An 18,845-nucleotide genomic window follows, 5' to 3' on the forward strand; every position below is an offset into this window, starting at 1 on the left:
CCGCGAATTGATCTCCTCGTTGCTCGATATTGCCCATATGATATGCAGCTGAGAAAACAGACCTGCTCTCGCGTCTTCGTCACCTCATAGAAGAAAGTGCGTGCTGCATACACTAGCTGGGCAAGTCGAAGTTTCGAAAAAGAGTGGCCACTTACGTCACATGCACAAAGTGGCCCACGTTTGCATGTGCGAGTCCAGAATAAGCTACTAATTTCAAAAATTTCATTCTCTAGAAAACTAAATCACTTACGGTTCTGCAATGTGGGACGTACAAGCATGGAAACAACAGGAAGTATATTTCCGAATTTTTATAGAAATTCATAAATATCAAAAAATGCCGGAATTCGCCTAGGTGTGAACTATTGAGAAAAAAACCTATTTTTATGAAAAAGAAAAACCTATATTAGAAAGAAACAACTTGCCGTGAGAGGAAATGGAGAGATGCTAGGCCTCTTCACCCACCAATGACTATGGAATTGATTGTGGGTCTACGAAAATCGCCGAGCGGGGTGATTCCCAAAGGCTACCAATGGTGTGCGAATTTGCGTCAGCACTCACGATATGGCAAAGAAGTCGGTCTTACCTTTATGAACCACACATCCTCCATATCATTATCATAAGTGGTTTGTGCCACATTCCTCACGCTTATCCACTCGTTGAGCATAGCTTTGCGTTTCAGAGTAGTTGATATGTAATGCTCATTTTTATAAAGCTGATAGCGAATCCCGTGAGCACAGTTTAAGTTTCCCAATTAGATGCCATTTCAGGGCATTTTTCGTTAGCACTTTGAAAAACTGGCGTAGGCCGAGTGGCTCTGTGGTACTTCACTTTTTTTCAAAATGCATGGGTTTGATTCTTCTTCAACTGTGGTCTTCCCCTCACTCCAATTTTTCTCTGACCGACAACGCTGTCGATGCCTGCCCCGCATTCTTCGGGACGCAAGTTTCCGTTTTTTGGGACGGCTTTGCGCAAATCTTTTTGAGAGTCGGTGTTACCTTTTATAGTTTCATAGATACACTCTGCGGATCGCGTGCGGCACATACGCGCATTTCTCGGGTCGTGGTATAGGAGTGTGTGCCCCACGAGACTGAAACAAAGAGTTTTACGACTCGCACGACGAGCTCCTAACGCTGTTTATGTCATAACCTGTTCATCGAGTTCGTTACACACTAATGCCCTCCCACGCAAATGTTGGCGTCTAAAGTAAAGGAGACGACCACAGACGTGCCCAGATGTACGCGGCTAAATATACAAATGCTTACACACGAACAAAACAATCGATTTGGTTCGCTAATAAACACACGTCATTTAGTAACCAGGTGTAACAAAACGGGAATACGAAATTTATTCGGAAAACTTAGAGTTCGGAGTTTCCCTAGATCAGCCGAATTCAGCTACGGTACTTTCCAACATAGTTGAGTATATTCAGCGTAAATTTAGCGCTAAGGTCTGATAAAATTAGCCACCACTGCGTTGCTTGATGGGGTGGCGCCGAAGAACAACAGGGAAACTTTCAATTATAGGAAGTCCTTCCGAAGACGGTGGTACACTCGCTTCGCAAACGGTACCGTTACGAAATGAAGCAGTCACCGTTCTGAAAACGTGCGAAGCCTTTTAATGCTCTCACTTGGACAAACTAGGGAAGAAGCTGGCCCCGTGAGAAAATATTTGTGTTTTTACGGGAAAGATAGGCACAGATAGGTCAATATATGCAGCATTTACTCCCGAATCTGCACGCGACATTTCCACGCACTGCGCTGCAATACCAGCTCACGCCAGATTTTTCCGAACGCTCTCATTGTTTTAATCATTTCAAGAGTGCTAATACTGCTTCTATCACAGAGTGATATCGCCTGGAAGCGTTTTAGTGCTCGCCATGCACCCTATAACGTTACAAAGGAATGCAGCTGTGGCCGAGTTGTCGGCGCTACTTACCCGGAGTTTGCATTGTTATAGAAAGGTATTACAAGTGTTGCTGCTTTAATATTTGCTTTAGAAACCGAGGTGTTCGCGGACAACGTTTGTCATGTGTCATCATCACAACTCTTCTATGACCTCAATCGTGGCGGCGATCAAGCCACTGGCGTATGCTCGGCTTCGGGAATGATTTTGAGAAGCTCACACGTGGCCCTGCAATAAAAATAACCAATTTATAGCTTACCCATCATTAGGCTTCCCAGTGGTACTCTTTGCAATCAGTGGGCGGCTCAGTGCATTCGCCGTTGCTCCGCCAGTTCGCACCAGGACGAGTACGTGGTAGAACTCCTCTGCTGTTCGACAAAAATGAGAACTTGAATCAAGCGGCCAAGTTTGTTTTCAAAATTTTTCACTCAAATGGTTTCTCCAAGTGCAATATAGAACGAAAAATCTCAGCGCGCCCAGTCAAGGCTAGCACAAGTATTGATAGTGAAACCGCATTCACCTCAAGCCTACGCCCACAGGTGAATATACCTCCCAAGACGCAGCCGCGTCTTGTCAACGTTTCTGTCCGTTCACCCCCGACCAATATCTTAGCTACTAGCTCTTCCCAAAAGCTTACTGACCCCTAATAAAAAAAATCTACCAAGCCAGTTAAGTAATTCACCTGCAAAGTGCTACGAAGACCCAGCTTCTTGTTCTTGTTCACCTATTGATCATAGCACATACCCACTATGAGGTATTGGCCAAGAATCGAGTGGCTTTAAAAATTCTTGTTGAGATTTAGAATAATGGAGATATACTAGAAAGATTAACGATGACCTAGGAAAGTGTGGTGCTCTTAAGAGCCGAGACCACGCGAAAGAACAGGAAATGTTGATGATACCTGAACCATGGCTAATGCCCACTCAAAGGGATTAGCCAGGAATCGGTTATGTGAATTCCTGGTCATTAAAGTAAAACTGATCCTTAAAAAATAGGGAAGAACCTATATGAACTGAACGCTGGGTGAGTTCGCAATCCACAACTGCAAAAGCTGCACAGAGAAAAAGGACACGAAAGATTTTTCGCTTGGATGTCCGGCTTCTGTGTTCTTGTGTTTTTTTTTCGCGCACTTTTTGTAGTTGAAGAAACATACATAAAAACAAAAATATTGCACTAATTACTTTTAGCATTCCGCCCAGACAGTATAAGTCTATGTCTTCAATATGAATTACAGTAATGTCGAACAAATTTATTGCTTAGATTTTGAATTGCCTATTGAAAACACAGCTCAAGTTTTCTCAAATTTTTCGTTAAGTAACTGATTTGTTGGGTAGGGTTATTGTGTTTCAAGATGCACAATTCGGTCAATGCATCAAGGGAGATAACCACAAGTTGAAAAAGACAAAGTGAGCACGCACGGGAGCGTGATGATGATACCTCCTCCTCGCACAATTCTGTCCGAAAAAAAGCTTGATGAGCTCTGTTTGAAAAACTTCAAACTTAAAAGTGTTCAGTGTAGCAGGCTTGGCGCACAAGAGCAAAACAAAAAGAGTGGTGGTTGCCGGGCTACTGAACTTCGCTGATCACCTAATCCTGACACCAACCCTACATTGCATAATTGAAAGAGAAAAAAGGGAATCGAAGGCGTTTCACATCTAGGGTACTCTGCACTGATTTACCTGAGCAAACGGTCAACCGACAAACCGCATGTTATTTCTAGGTATCACGTGCCGACTGCCCCCGTGAAATATTAGCTGCTCGAATCACACGAAAATTATTCCGGAAAATAATACAGCTTTTGCTCCAAACCTGCAAAGTGGAATCCCGTATATCATGCCGTATACATTATTTTTATTGTCAATATCTAATAATTTTAGTAAAAGTCTTGCAGGATGCGTGAAGAGATGACTTAGCAAGAGCGTAGGACGCTTGTTGTACACAAAATAAATAACGGATTCGAAAGCACACAGACGTTGAAGGTTATTTAGTTAGTTAGTCAGTTAGTTAGTTAGTTAGTTAGTTAGTTAGATAGATAGATAGATAGATAGATAGATAGATAGATAGATAGATAGATGGATAGATAGATAGATAGATAGGTAGATAGATAGATAGATAGATAGATAGATAGATAGATAGATAGATAGATAGATAGAAATTTGGGGAGCTATGTTCACGGTCTCCTTGCCAGTTTGTGCCACGTGATCCGAATAGGTCCCAGAACCCAACCCTGGGTCCATAAAAACTTCAGTCCGCTAAATAATGCTTATGAGCTACTAGGAGAGAAAAAAAAGAGGAAAAATAAAAAAAACAGTAGAGAACGAAGCAGGGAGAAAAAACTAGACAAAGAAAAAAGCGAAAAAAAAATAGAGAAAGAGGCAGAAGAGACAGAAAAAGCAAAACGCGGTACGGAGCCTTCGTCGAACAGATCTGGTTGCGAGAGCAGGACGAAGGCTGTAATAAGCTTGTTTATACCGACGCGGACAAAGACAAGCAAGGCGACGCTACCATTACCACTGTTTAAGCTGGAAGATAGAATGTAAAAAAAACCAGTGTCCCTTATTGTATAGAGTTTCCTGAAATTAACTAAGGAGGGCTTTGGCGCTGCGATCATTTAGCGGCAATGGGAATGATGGGTATTAAGACGATCGAGACCAGGGACTGCTTTGAACGAATACGGTTTATTAGAAGAAGTGAAGTAGCGCGCGCTCCCTCCAGGCAGCAGTATTCTTTCTTTTTCTTCCGGCGTTTGATGATGATATTTTATAGGCTCCCGCCCGCCGAAGTTGAAATGCGATAAGCTCTCGCGGGCTATTCGAAACGACCTTCCAAAGGGTATACGTGGTTCACCGATCTTCTTAGAAGCTCTTTTTTGCCTGTGCGAAGGAGACAAGCTCTTGTTATTCTGTCTCGCCCAGGGTACAGTTTTTATATCTGGCACATTTTCCAAAATGTTCTTGAAGCCTTGTCCTCAACCAACACGATGTCACCCTGTGAGAGTGGTTTTGCTTGCCATGTCTTGGCTTTGACCGTAGCTCTTATTTCCTTGATATATTCTTGATGCCATCTTTTCCACCAAGCGCGCACGAGTTTGCATCTGCGTCGCCATGCGTCTTTAATGTCACCGTTGAACAGTCTTGTTTGTCCGCTTTGAAGCTGTCGCCGTCCACCTATGATGTCTGCCGGCGTTAGAGGCATTGGCTCGTCAGGTTCTCCATATACGTAAGTCAATGGTCGAAAGTTGAGTGTTCCTTCAACTTCTGCTACAATAGTGCGTAGCTCCTCTACCGAAGCTGTGCTTTTCGATATTATTTTTCGCATCGACGTCTTCAAGCTTCTTATGAGGCGCTCGCAAAATCCTCCCCACCATGGCGCGCACACGGCTATCGTTTTCCATTGAATTTGTTGGCCACTGCAGTAATTCTTTAAGACCTCGTTTTTAATTGTTTCGAGCATTCTGTTGATTTCATTTCCAGCTTTTATAAATGTTTTGGCGTTGTCCGAGTATATTACTGGTGGTATTCTCCGTCGAGCTGTAAATCGTCGGAATGCTTGTAGAAAACTTGACGATGACAAATCGTTGGTAACTTCCAAGTGTACTCCTCTTGTTACCGCGCAGGTGAATATCAGTACATATTGCTTCACAATCTGGTACTTGTCCTTTGTGTAAAGAGGTCCTGTGAAGTCAACTCCCGTAACTTTGAATGGCTCTGCTTCAGTGACTCTGTCTGCCGGAAGTGGAGGTATGTCTTGAGTCGATGGTCGGGAGTTATGCCTCTTGCAGACGACACATTTGTTTAGAACGCTTTTCACTGCTTGTCTACCCTGCAATATCCAGAACTTAGTTCGAAGTTGCGCTAGCGTCACTTGAACTCTTCCGTGTGATACCATTTTATGCACGTGACGTTATTAGCAGTTCCGTGAAATGCTCATCCTTTGGAATTACTATTACGTGTTTGTTGAATTCTTGGCTGCACTGCAATCGTCCTTTTTGTCTGATGATTCCATCGTCATCAAGGTAGACTTCGTGTCCATTAATTTCAAATGATCGATTGTTTGAATAGGCCTCACCCTTTGTTTCTCTCAGTGATATTTGGGTCTGTCTTATTCAGTATTTCTCTGCATTTGTTACCTCTTTTCCTGTCAACGGCCCTTTGTGATTTTCCTTTCTTGTGTTGTTTATGAATCTGAACACCCATGCTGCCACTCTTATAAGCTGTCCGTATGATGAATACCTTTCGATTTCCGAGATTGGCGCAATTTCGGCTCTTCCCATGCATTGGTGACATTGTGTTTTATGCTGGTCTTCCACATCTGTATTTGTGCCAATTATGCTTACTAAGTTCTTTTCGAGTGATGTTAATCATTCGGAACCGTTCCACCATAACTTTGACGTTATTAATGCCTTTGCGCTTACACCTCGTGTAAGTAGGTCAGCGGGGTTGTCGTCACTTTGAACGAATGACCAGCTTGCTTGAACTGTTTTTTTCTCTAATTTCTGCGATTCTGCTGGCAACAAAAAGATCTCTTTTGCTTGTTCCCTTGATCCAGTGCAGCACAATTATCGAGTCCGTCCGGCAGTGTATTTCCTGAAAACTTTCGCTGAAGTGACCATTTTGTTGTACAATCTTGCGCTCAAATTCTTCGGCCACTTCATTTCCGGTGTTATTCAAACTATTTCTTGTGATCCCCATTGACTCCAGGCTCCAGAACTTCTGTAGCTCTTGCTGGAGTTCTGTCTCCGCAGCTTCGACCTTCAGAACCATGACTGCTTGATTATGTGTTAGTTTTGCCTTGCTTTGCTCTGACGGCTCTTGCACTACCCAACCCAGTATAGTTTCTACAGCCATCAGTCTGTCCTTGATTCTTTGAGTTCCACCAGTAAAGAATTCCCAATAATAATCTGAGCCGATCAGTACTTCTACAGAATTTGTTGCAGTCGTCTTGGTCCTGTGATCAGCCACTTGCATATTTAGCTGTTTCGTTTTCTCGCTGAGTTTCTTAGTTGGAGTGGGTATACAACTGGGCGAAATAACGTCGACTTGTAACGCTTCAATCACTGTTGTCGTGCTTGTTTCTCGTGATCCTACAGTCACTTGCACCACGTTCATTAGTTTGACCTTTTCGTCTCCTCCAAATGAACCAATCGTCAGCCTTTCCTGTCGCAACACCTTCGCACCTATTTCTTTCGCTAATCCCGCTTCAATAAAATAACGTTGACTTCCGCTGTCTAATAACAAACGGCAATGTCGGCCACATGTTTCTCCTTCTACGCAGGCTACATCCGTCTGCAAAAGCACAAACTTATGCTTGATATTTTCGGTTGCTTGTAGCGTAGACGTCGTCGCTTCGGCTTGCGCTGATGAGACCAGCTCTGCCTTTGTTTTCTGCATCACCGTTCTACATACTGACGTGGCATGTGGTCCCTTGCATCGCTTGCATTTTACTTGGGCCTTGCAAATGCATGCAGTGTGGCTCGGTGGCGTGCATCTGAAGCATGCTCTATTTTCGGTAAGCACAGCTTCCTTTTCATCCATTGGAACGCTCCTACGACAGTTTTTGGTTGCGTGGGTTTTCTGCTTGCAGAATAAGCATATTCTGTCCGCTGAGCTATAGAAGCTTGAAGTTGTGCGCATCTGTCCGCGGTTCTCTCCTGGTTTTGCAGTTATCCTTTCTTGTTCACGTTGTGTTTCTTCACGAAAAGCCGCGTGCTCTCTTAAGAATAACATAAGCCTGTCCAGCTTTTCCTCACACGCTTTTCCCGTTGCGTTGTTTTGCTCGCCGTTTTCTGAAGCTGAGCTGTTTCTCATAGCCTTTTTTTAATTGAACTGCACTGATACTTCTGGTGGAATTGCTATTTTCAATACCGGTAACAACATCGGCGTATGGCTCTCGGTTTCCACTTTTAGTGACTTGAGTGCCAATATGTTAACTTGCATTCTCTGTACTAGCCTATTTAAGTCATCGGTATCTTAAACTGACCTCACTTTCTCCAAACTCAATAGCTCATTCATGAGCATTTCAATGGAATGTTTTCGATTGCCGAACACTTTTTGCAGTATTTTGATTGTGTTATCATAATTTTCCTCTTCCGGGTACTGAAGTCCTTCAATAGCAGCCGCAGCTTTTCCGGTTAGTGATGCTAACAAGTAATTGAACTTCTGCCCCTTGCTCATGTTCGGTCTCAGGTGAACTGCCGACTCGTACTGAGACCAAAAGCGGTTCCACTCCAAAGTTTTTCCACCAAACTTTATCATTTCAAGCTTTGTTAGCTTAACTAGCTCCGTTGCTTCTTGTCCTGTACTTGAGGGCGTCACCTGCCTTGTCCTATCGCTTGAATCCGATTGTTCAGGCTGTCGAAGTCTGATTTTTATTGCAGATAAGATCGTGGTCAGTTTCATGTCGTACTCTATGACGCTTTCGAATTCAGCTTCGGCATTGTCTTCTTTTAGAAACTTTTCCATTTGCTCGTTCGCGCTCTTGAGACTGTCGCTTATTGCTTTAATCTGCGCCTGCGCTGTAAGCAGCTGCTCTCGGTTAGCTCCATCATTATTTTGCTGCTCGGCTGCGTTAATCAGTCGCGTGACCTGGGAGCGAAGCGCTTTCCTTTTCTTCGTTATCACTTCTTTGCTCATATTGAGGCGGTTAACAATGACTGCTTACTTGTAAATCGTTCGTTCTGATGCTCGTACTGTCCACCGTGGTCTCGTCGCTCGATCCAGGTCGATCCTCTGCTCCTCCGCCGTTTTCTTCTCTGCTGCTCTGTGGCAGGTTGACCTTTCTTGCCAGCGAGGAGGTAGTATCCTGGCTCACGGTACCATTATTAAGACGATCGAGACCAGGGACTGCTTCGAACGAATACGGTTTATTAGAAGAAGTGAAGTAGCGCGCGTTCGCTCCAGGCAGCAGTCTTCTTTCTTCTTTTTCGGGCGTTTGATGATGATATTTTATAATGGGTATGGTATACGGATTTGCCTAGTCTTCTCTGCTTGCGGCCTTCAAGCGCCCCTGTCTCCTCGTTTATTTGCTGCATTTTGGTTTTGCTCCGAATGAATGAACAGTCAGTTGTAAGCCTCATGAACCAACTCAAAATGGTGAGCCTGAAAGTTTATTATAGTGAAGTGAAACTTCTGAATACTTGCTCATTCTCCTTTCGTGACTAACCAAGTTCAAGCCAGATGAAGCGAAGATGAACTGAAATCAAGGAAACTAGACAAATCCGTGTACTGCCCATCATTCTCATGCTCACTGAAGCTTCGTGCGTTGCAGCTCTCACGGACACTAGCGCAAGAGTTCCCTGTAGTGTACATGTAAAAAATCCCCGTGCCTCAATAACGTAATCTGTCTGGGAAGCGAAAACTACCTGCTTCATTTTCACCCAAATGAAAATATTGGGCATCCCTGCCCCGTGCGAGAAGTTTCAGTACCTAACCTGGGTTTCCCACAGCCTCCGCGAGTTTCCTTCACCTCCGCTTTACCAGCATCCGTGATGTGTGAACACTATGACATCATGATGACGTAAACTTATGTGGTTGTTGATGACAGGGGGCGTAGTGATTACGTGATGACAAATATTTCTTTCGCTCGTGTTCATGCTGCCAATGTCTACGGTGATGTCGCGTAAGTGATGAGGCATCTAAGGGGCTCGCATTGAAACAGCAAGATAGACATTCGTACGGAACGCTTCGCTTATGCCTATTTCCAACATATCGCAAGGACTACCGATCTTGCATGCCTGTTGGTGTGTTTGTTTAGAAATACACATTCAACTAACGAGAAGCTCGTAGTGTTTATTTGACAATGCGGCTCAATCTTGGCACCTTTCATCCGAGGCGCCCCTCAGCGAGTAACAAAACTGTCTGATGACGTCGAACGGGCGGTCACCGCATTGATTACCGATGCCAACATTGTGCACGTTGTACAGGAGCCATGCGGTACGGGCACGCAACTCTCCGAAGGTCCTTGTCGCGTAGGCAAACTGTGAGGGACGAAATATGTTAACGTAAGTCGGCCATCTTTGTTAATAGTGTAAAGCATAGCACAGGATGATGGTGAAAGAAACAATGACATATACAATGCACGATTTTCATCTATCGTCTTTGAATTTGATACGGACCAACAGTTTTGCACTGATCCAGTGGCATCATATTGTGCAGAAATGAGCAGTGATTGCAGCATATGCAGACATGAACAAGTCTCATAAGGCTTCCAGTACGCCGGTTGAGCAAGATTTGTGGCAAGGCTATTCGGTTGATTCAAAACGGATGATTATTAGCGCAAGAAAACAAACTAAGACGTAATGAATAACAATTTTTTCAGCTTCCTCCAAAGTATTTCTGAAGTTTTTCTTCCTTATTCCACACCAGTGCACCCCTTCGCGCTAATTGCAGCTATAAACGATTCACCTGCATCTACTTTTTAAATGGCGACACATGATACCCTCATGCACTTCTTTCTCGCACCTAACAATTTTTAAAGCATCAATGATTTTTTTAACTCGCCACATGGGTCACACAATGGTGATATATTTTTACACGTGAGCATGCATGCTCAATTTCGCCCACAAACTTCCAATTAATGAGCGACTACAGTGGTAACTTCGCAGTTAACTTAGTATGCAGTTGTTGCGATCGCTTTCTTGAACAAAATACGTTCTTTTGCTTTCAAGTAGAATGCCAAAAATAACTCAACGAACGCTGGTTAAATATTGGTTGTAATGTTCAGTATAACGTGCGTTAGTCCAGTGATACTTTTTTATGAATATTTTGTAATCTACCTTCCCAAGGGTCACGAGCCAATCGTTTCCCTTCACAGCGCTCTTCGGGCAGCCATCTCCACATGCCCGCGCAATCACACTGGCATTTATAAGATAACGTGATGGCGGGGACTGTACTACTCAGACAACCGTATTAATATTATGCTAAGCCCTACCACAGGGCACCAAACGTTTCGACCATCTGGAGCTGTTGAATTGACCTAAATTGAAGAACACGGCCTTGGAGCATACTTTTGCCTCCACCGAAAATTTGGCTGCCATTCTCTCGCTGACGAACCAAGAGGGCTAGCTTGCGTGCGCCATGCTGACAGCCTCGCAAAATGCAACACGTTGCTGGCCTCGCAGGCGTGCAAATAACTAGAACGCCCATCACAATGAGGCAAGAGATCGCCTTGTGCGACAATGTTCTTTTGGTCACCGTCTCGTTTATAAATGTTGTATATGTGAACTTCTCGCAAAGCGGTTGCCAAAAAGCCGCATTCGTTCACATTACAATGACACAAGATGTACGTGGAACTAAACACTTGCGTGAACAAAGCGCCGATACAGCACGGAAGTGTTAGCGCGAACACGTCGGTGATACCACTGCGCCATCTCGTGGTCTCACTTTGGTGAAGGAAGCTGAGACATCCGCGCTCCAATTACACACCATGACAGTGTGTTGCACCCAAGGTGTGCGCCGAGTGAACGCGTGTTAGAAGCTGGGTTAAAGTGCCTCTAGCGGCTGCGTTAATAAAGGACTACTCTTAAGGAGGCATACGTTGTCACTGACTAGTGTTTTACTGCTGATTTTTGCCGGCGTAAGCCTTCACTGAGATAGAAGGATACCGTCATCATCGGAGGCGCTTTTCGGCTTCTACCGGTAGGGCTCGAAATATCCCTCAAAAAAAGGGCAACGTTCCAAGCAGTTGATTCTCTGCAACAATCCCGAGAATAGCAAGCCACTGTGTGTGTCACACGTTCGGCCTGTCGTAAAAAAAATACAGCTTCAACTGTTGCGCCCAGCTGAAACCACCAGTAGCGTAGCTACTGTGTTTTACAGTGAAAGCTCTTATGAGATCGCAACAAGGACTGATTGTCATGCTGTATAGATGACCACCACCACCGCCAGTGCCCGTAACCACTGAAAAAGACCATTAGTAAAATAAGTAATGGTAGAACAGGAATCAAACATGGGCCTCGGTATTCCACAACTAGAGTACGCTGCTGGTGGTGGCTCCGTTGCAAACTCACTTTATTGAGGCTTCACGTCGCGTAAGCAATCGCGTTAGCATGTGCGATAAAGCGTTTCAGAGCAGTAAAGTAACAACTAAGAGTCATAGAATTCGAATGGCTTAACAAGTGAGTCACGAATACCTCAACCCATTACGAAAAACTCAGGACGAATCCTTAAGCGTCATCAGCCAGGAGCATCAACGAAGTGCCCGTACTGTCTCACAACTGTTTAGCGGGTGTCACGCATTTCCGAAGAATGACGAATGATGGCATTGTGGGCGCTTACCCTCTACAATAAATAATGAGTATACATGGCGTAGTGACTGCGACGTAAGGGGTCATACATTCATTGCACCAAGAGTATTGAAAAAAATTAAGCTATAAAAAAACCGCTCTTCCAGCTTTAGCGGTGACTTTACTGCGCGTACCTTGCAGACCTGGCGTTCTCTCGTGTTTTTTTTCGGAAGGAACACGTCGCGTGACAATTATTGACATGCTCATGGCGGATGCATATCAAGTGAGTAGTTATTCAATTTTTCTGAAGCGACCTCACGTCATGTTAAGTGAGGCTGACTATGTGACTAGCTGTTACGCGGTCATGTAAGTGTTCGCCAAGCTGGGAAAGGAAATCGCAGTGTACACGTAGTTGACAGGGAACCCGAGAGGGCATTACAGATCAACCGTTTCTTCTCAAGGCGACACTGAGATATTTCGAGCTCTCAGCGCGCCGCTGTGAAAAAAACCGACATACAGTTTACACAAACAAACAAAGATGAAGTTTACAGAAACAGTTACATGAAGTGTTGGCAATAGTTCGTGTAACGGCTTCCTCTTCCTACAATATGTCATATCAAAATGAAAAATGAATGGAGCCCTGCCATGGTGGTCTAGTGGCTAAGGTACTCGGCTACTGACCCGCAGCTCGCGGGATCCAATACCGGCTGCGGCGGCTGCTTTTTCGATGGAGGCGAAAATGTTGTAGGCCCGTGTGCTCAGATTTGGGTGCACGTTAAAGAACCCCCTGTGGTCAAAATTTCCGGAGCCCTTCGTTACGGCGTCTTTCATAATCATATGGTGGTTTGGGGACGTTAAACCCCGCGTATAAATCAATCAATCAATCAATAAATCAAGATGAATGTAATTTTGTTGTTGAGGTTCATCACGATCACTCGTCTTATGATCTCCATTAGTTTCTCGCACTCAGTTATTTGCTTATGTAGTGCAGTGTCAGACGCAAAAACAAAGAGAACAGCTGGCTCAACTTACATGAGCCATGAGGTTTAGTCAGGAGGCCCCCACTCTGAGCGTAAGTGGGTGCGTAAGGAGACACTCCTTCAGTTTCTGCCAGAATGCCTATGCATTTCATCTTGATGACTAGGGCTCCTCAGTGGACAACCTCTGAATTGTCACTCTTATAATCAGTATCGGTGTCTCTCGGTCTCACGTATCATAAGGTCACGCAAAATACTGAAGAGGGGGGTCGGGGGAGATGTTGCGCCGCGCAGGTCTTAGGCGGATGGCCACGCGAAAATAGAAAATAACATTGTCGCTGAGCATGCGTCATTCACGAGGGAGACAGAGAGGTGTGTCTCTTAGCCTTCCTCGTCACCGAGGCTGCAAATACCTCATTCCCTCGCTTAAGCTATGTTCCAACAAAGAGCGCCTACAGCACGGCGTCGTCATCCACCCCTATTTCAAACTTTTCTACACTCACACTAGGACGAGTTAGGCTTATCTCGACAAAAAGAAACAGAAGCAAAGTTCTTGACAATGAAGACAGTAAAGGCAGCATCACTTACACACCGCTTCTGTTGAAGTGCTTCCAATACGTATTTCGTCATGTGCTACAGTATGTAACGTAACGCTTGGTATATCATTAACCTAAATGTACCGAAACAGCGAAGCTATTATATATGTACAGTTGGCAAAGCATATTATTGGCAACAAGTATCGTAGCAGATAAGTCAAGGGAGATTGCAGAAGCAAATCTCGAATGGCATGCAGCAATATGGCGCGAAGGCAATTTCAAGGGCTCGTTTTTTTGTTGATGCTGTTTAGACAGGATAACCGCTGGTGAGTAAGAGTACGTCTGTGTTGTCCTCTTCTAATGCCCCTGTTTTGTACTGCGCCCCACTTTTTGGATTTAGAATAAATCATCGCCAGCTACCACTAATAGCTGTTTTCCGCTGCAGTAAAGGTAACTGACTGGATTCCCAGAGAAGGCAAACTGCTATGAGAGGGAGACTGCAAATTAGGTGGGCAGATAAGGTTATGTTTGGGGTTATACGGGGTAGTAGAAGGCACAGAACGATGTCAATTGGGTTGATGGGCGGAACGTTGGAGAAACTTCTGCCCTGCAGTGGACTTAGTAAGGCTGATGATGACAATCTATGTAACAACAAGAAAAAACAAGCCCTTAGAATTCTCTTGCTTTGGCAATTAAAAACGGGATGATTACATGGGACACGATACTCACAACACCGTGGCGGGCATAGGGGATGAACCTTCTGCTGCATCTTTTTTTTTTATATACGCTGCCCAACTGAGTTGGCATATCAATTGCCTACAAAATGGCTGGAGAGAATGAGTTCTGCTACTGACCTTGAGAGCCAAGGTATCGTTCAGTTCGCCCATCGTAAGAACTTTCGACGAATTCGATATAATTCCGTATGTGAACATGGGACTGCCGAGATATTCCATGGTGCTTCCAGTAACATTCGTTGGCTCACAAATCTGAAGGAAAGTGAGATCAAATAATAAAATGCAACTCCACTGCTATGAAACCTATGGAAGTGCGCAACACGGCGATGTACTGATTTCCGTTCGCAGAGCTGTCACTGCTTCGTTTCGTAGACCGACGATGAAGTTATAAACGTGGTTCAGATAACCAAACGAAGTTTCCCGGCAACGATATATTCTTGTTGACACACAAACTTGGTGGGCAACATGGGCGCTACTTTTTGTTGGGCGTTGCTGTCTTCTCGTGTTTTGCAGAAGTTGATATACGTGTAATCTGCAGCGAGTTGGTGCAGACTGCTGTCTACTTCAGATGTAGCAAGCAACGGCAAATTACACGTGGGCGATGCCATCATGTGTAGGCAGATGGAGGCGTGGTGGTGGTGCTATATGCTGTGCCTCACAGGAGTCAGCTGAATGTTTTTTTTTTTTGAAACGTTCCTAGTAATTTTAGGTTAATAATCATTGCTGTGGTACCTTTGGTAATATGGTATTTAAGTTATTATTCGTTAATATTTATTGCGTTTAGAACTTTGCTAGCTTCATTATGGTGTGTGTTCGTCATTTTGCAGGGAGGCTGGTCATGCCACATTAGACGCCTGGATGGTCTACAAGCATGGATCCTACTTAAAAAGCTTTGAAAATGACACATCTATAAATTTGAAGTAGAAAAGATAATAATGGAAAACTAAAGCTAGAATTTTCATTGGTGCAGGTGCCTTGAAAAGGAAATGCCGGTAAAGAACGTGTTGAATGTGGCTACCAAATGTCTTTTTATAAAGTGACGATAAATATAGGACTGGTATGTTAAACATAAAACCACATGTTTCAACTTTTGAATAGTGTTACACATTTTAACCAACTACGTGATAACACACGATATTCTGTGTGACAAATAACCCCTCCAACAAAACTGTTTAAAATATATTAGATGCGAAGCAGATTTTTGACTATCCTGTGTACCGCAATCCCTCCGTCCGCACCACTCCCCTCGCCTAGTTGTTGAAGCGGTGCCAAGTAGCTCACTGCCCTCCTAGTAGTGCGCGGTGACGTCTCTCTCCCTCGCCGTTCGCCCTTGCCACTTGTCAGCTCTCGCTTCGCTTTCTCCACCACTCGCAACGTTCGAGCCCACTCCTTACGTGGGTACCATCTCCCGCGTGCCACCTCTCTTTATCTGTCGGCGAGAATGAGCTGCGAGCTGGCGGGAGCACACACTGCGCGCCTCGAGAATCTCGAGGTGCCGACAATGTAAGCGCGCCGCTGCTTGCCGCGTGATCACGCCGGTGGGCGGGACACCTTCGCGGCATGCTTCCCGCTATTGTGCACATACTTTTCTTGGCCGTCGCTGGCGTTGTGAAGTTCAGCAAAGTCGATCGCGTTCGCGAAGGACGACGTTAACACCGACGAGGTGCGAGCCAAGACAGCCAAACGCAAGCGCCGGCAGTGGAAGACCAGTGACACCAATGAGGCGCGAGTCAAGAACAGCGATCGCATTCGAGAATACAGACAGCGCGTCTGTAACACCGACGATACGCAAGCCAAGAAAGCCGAGTGCAAGCTTCTTTAACGTGGCCCACCTCCTGTGTCTGCGTTTCATACAAACGTATACTCGAGTAAACGCTACACTCAGTCTGGCTTCAAAACGTTTTTGCAGCACCCACGTCGACACCAGTTCCAACCGGGTCAATGCCGTGCGCACCGCTGCTGCTTGGTGCAGTGGTGCTTCGCGAAGCAGCAGTGGTGCTTCGCATCCTGATAGTCTATATGGTCTATATAATGTTTTTACAAACCGTCGATCTTCACTTTCTCTGTTTGTATTCCAGTGGGGAAACTTCGTGAAGAGAGATTGACGCCAATAGCCTTGCACTGTTCCATTTTTCGCGTTTCATCTTCATTTCTATTGTTATAATAACCAGCAGAAAAGTCAGCTTCGAATACTACCTAAGCTGCCCTTGCTCTCAGAAGTGAATATCGAAGCTAAACTAGTTCTACACTCTTCTTTTTCATGAAAATTATTTTAAGCACAATAACATTTTTTGTCCCTACCAAAACAAAGTAGCTAACGTTGCGCACCCACCGATGGTTTATTGATGGGTTAGTTTGTGCTTGAGCGTGACAGGGGCAGTACCGAAATCGGATGAAGACAAGGAGAGAGATGACAAGACGCTAGATTCACTGAAAACTTTATATAGTTAGGAAACAATACTTCATATATATATGGCCACCCAGGCACTTCCACCCGGCACAGATAAGAAATAGCATGCCGAATGCATCCTGCATAGAGACAGTATACGCGGCACATCTTCGAGCGATAGCTCAGTATATCTTGTCTCGTCGCTTGGTTCTGGTCTATGTATACAATCTTTGATGAAAGCATATTTCACCAGTTAGTTACTTTCAATTTTGATCAAGAAATGTGGCAGCGTATATATATAAACTTCTTCAGAAATATAATTAGCTATAAAGGTAGCGAAACTTTCGTGGTTTCCATTTCCCTTTTACTTACTTTTAGCCGGAACGCGTTATACACGTCAATTCGATACGGTAAGGCATGCACACAAGGCGATCACTGCCTTCGGTTCAGAGGGAAATTACAGAAAACAATGTCAACAAAAGTATAACGTGCGCTCCAGGTGTTCCATTCCTGCCAGCGCAGACTTATCTTTCGTATACTTTGCTTTATTTTCATTCATATTCTAAATGCCACTACTGACATATCCTTCATAGAATACACGACAATTCTGTGTTAGTTCTCAATATTATGGTGCCTAAAAAAGAAAAATGAGCCCTTAAATTTCTCGTCTTCAGTCACAGCCAAAGTGTCAAGGTACTGTGCAAGTTGGTACGACAACGGCGAAACCTTGGATCTGCCCGATGTCTGGCGACACTTCGTTTTGATGACCTAAAAGTACAAAACTGTGAAATACATCCCTTATCGTGAGCTGCGTGTGGTTCCTACAAAAAAGTGTGCTTTGAGTAGTAGACGTTGGCGCTAGGGACAGCACGTCGCTATCGATTTCCACTCTCGAAGGGGAAGCTTAGAGCCCCCAATATTTTGTCGCTCCACTGAAGGTACAAGTGCACCCATGCGAGAAATGCGTGAAACTTGTTCTAACGAGATTTCTTCAGACGCTCGGACTGTTTTAGTTCGTTTTGAAGTATCTAATGTCTGCACTAAGAATCATTTGCAATAATCAGCACCACAACTCCTCAAATTTGTTCCGGCCAAACAACTTACAATACCGTGGGTGGAGCTAATCACTGAGGCTACTTGTATCTTTATAATGGTTGGCCTGTCTATTCCAGAGCATTGCCCGGCCAGCGCGTGCTGTCTTCGTTCCTTTCGTCATTGTGCGATCGCTCCTCGAGGATTTGCGCCCGGCTGATTATCTGACAAACTCAAAGCATGCTATGATCAAGCTAATGAGCCATGTCCTTCTAAGACAATGTGAAGCCATGTAAAACAAATACCGATATTATTGTGACCTTTATAACTTGCACAAGTCTAAGAGAGGGCGTGCTAATTAAAAGACACTAATTATGCCCTTACTCCCGCTGCAGCTCTATTTGTATAGGAACAGATGCGCTGCATGAAGGTAGCAGGTTCCATACCTGCCAGCGGCAAGTGATCTTTTGGTCTATATAATTTGTTTACATTTACCACCTAATTACTACACATAGCGAAGGCTACACTTTCCTTCCTTTTTTGATTAGGTAATCGAACAAAGAAGAAAGAAGCCTTAAGACTCTCAGTCTTTGCGTTCGGTTTAGAATAGCACTGGCTCCAAAAAGTGAATACAGATGAATCTGGACTACACCTACTGTTTGTCGTTGTCTCTTCACGGACACGCAAGGCTCGTAAAGGCTTTTGTTGAGGGATTTCATTCTATTCTTCATCACGTACTGAAGCACGGACATTTCAAATGACAGTCCAGTAATTATCAAAGGTTTGTTGTAAGTGCTTCCCTTTTTCACCACGAACCAAGCATACTCCTGAAAAGAGCAGTAAAAATGTATGCGAATAAGAATTCAAAATGAACATTGTGGAAACACCACTGCATAAAGCTTTTATATTCGACGTTGAACATTTCCCCGTAAACAAAGGCGTGCTTAGCATCGTTCATAAATTAGGTAATCAGGTTTCGTGAAGGAGCAAGGTTCTACATCTAAAGCTGTTATGAGCTTATTAATAGCCAAGTTTGGTTTTTTAGTAGTACGC

At 44.3% G+C, this 18,845-nt stretch overlaps 1 protein-coding gene across 1 annotated transcript in view; it reads right to left on the reverse strand.

Moving 5' to 3' along the window:
* Positions 1–9,693: 9,693 nt before the first annotated feature.
* The window catches only part of LOC119163904 (uncharacterized), a 66,522-nt gene continuing 57,370 nt past the window's right edge, over positions 9,694–18,845 (reverse strand). Inside the window, exons 11-13 of the mRNA XM_075870277.1 lie at positions 18,449–18,619; positions 14,492–14,623; positions 9,694–9,877 (exon numbers count right to left, since the gene is read on the reverse strand). Coding sequence (XP_075726392.1) covers positions 9,707–9,877; positions 14,492–14,623; positions 18,449–18,619 — 474 coding nt within the window. The 3' untranslated portion in view covers positions 9,694–9,706. The remainder of the gene's footprint in view (positions 9,878–14,491; positions 14,624–18,448; positions 18,620–18,845) is intronic.

This window comes from Rhipicephalus microplus, chromosome 8 (genome assembly GCF_043290135.1).
Source record: "Rhipicephalus microplus isolate Deutch F79 chromosome 8, USDA_Rmic, whole genome shotgun sequence".
NCBI classification, from domain to species: Eukaryota; Metazoa; Arthropoda; class Arachnida; order Ixodida; family Ixodidae; genus Rhipicephalus; species Rhipicephalus microplus.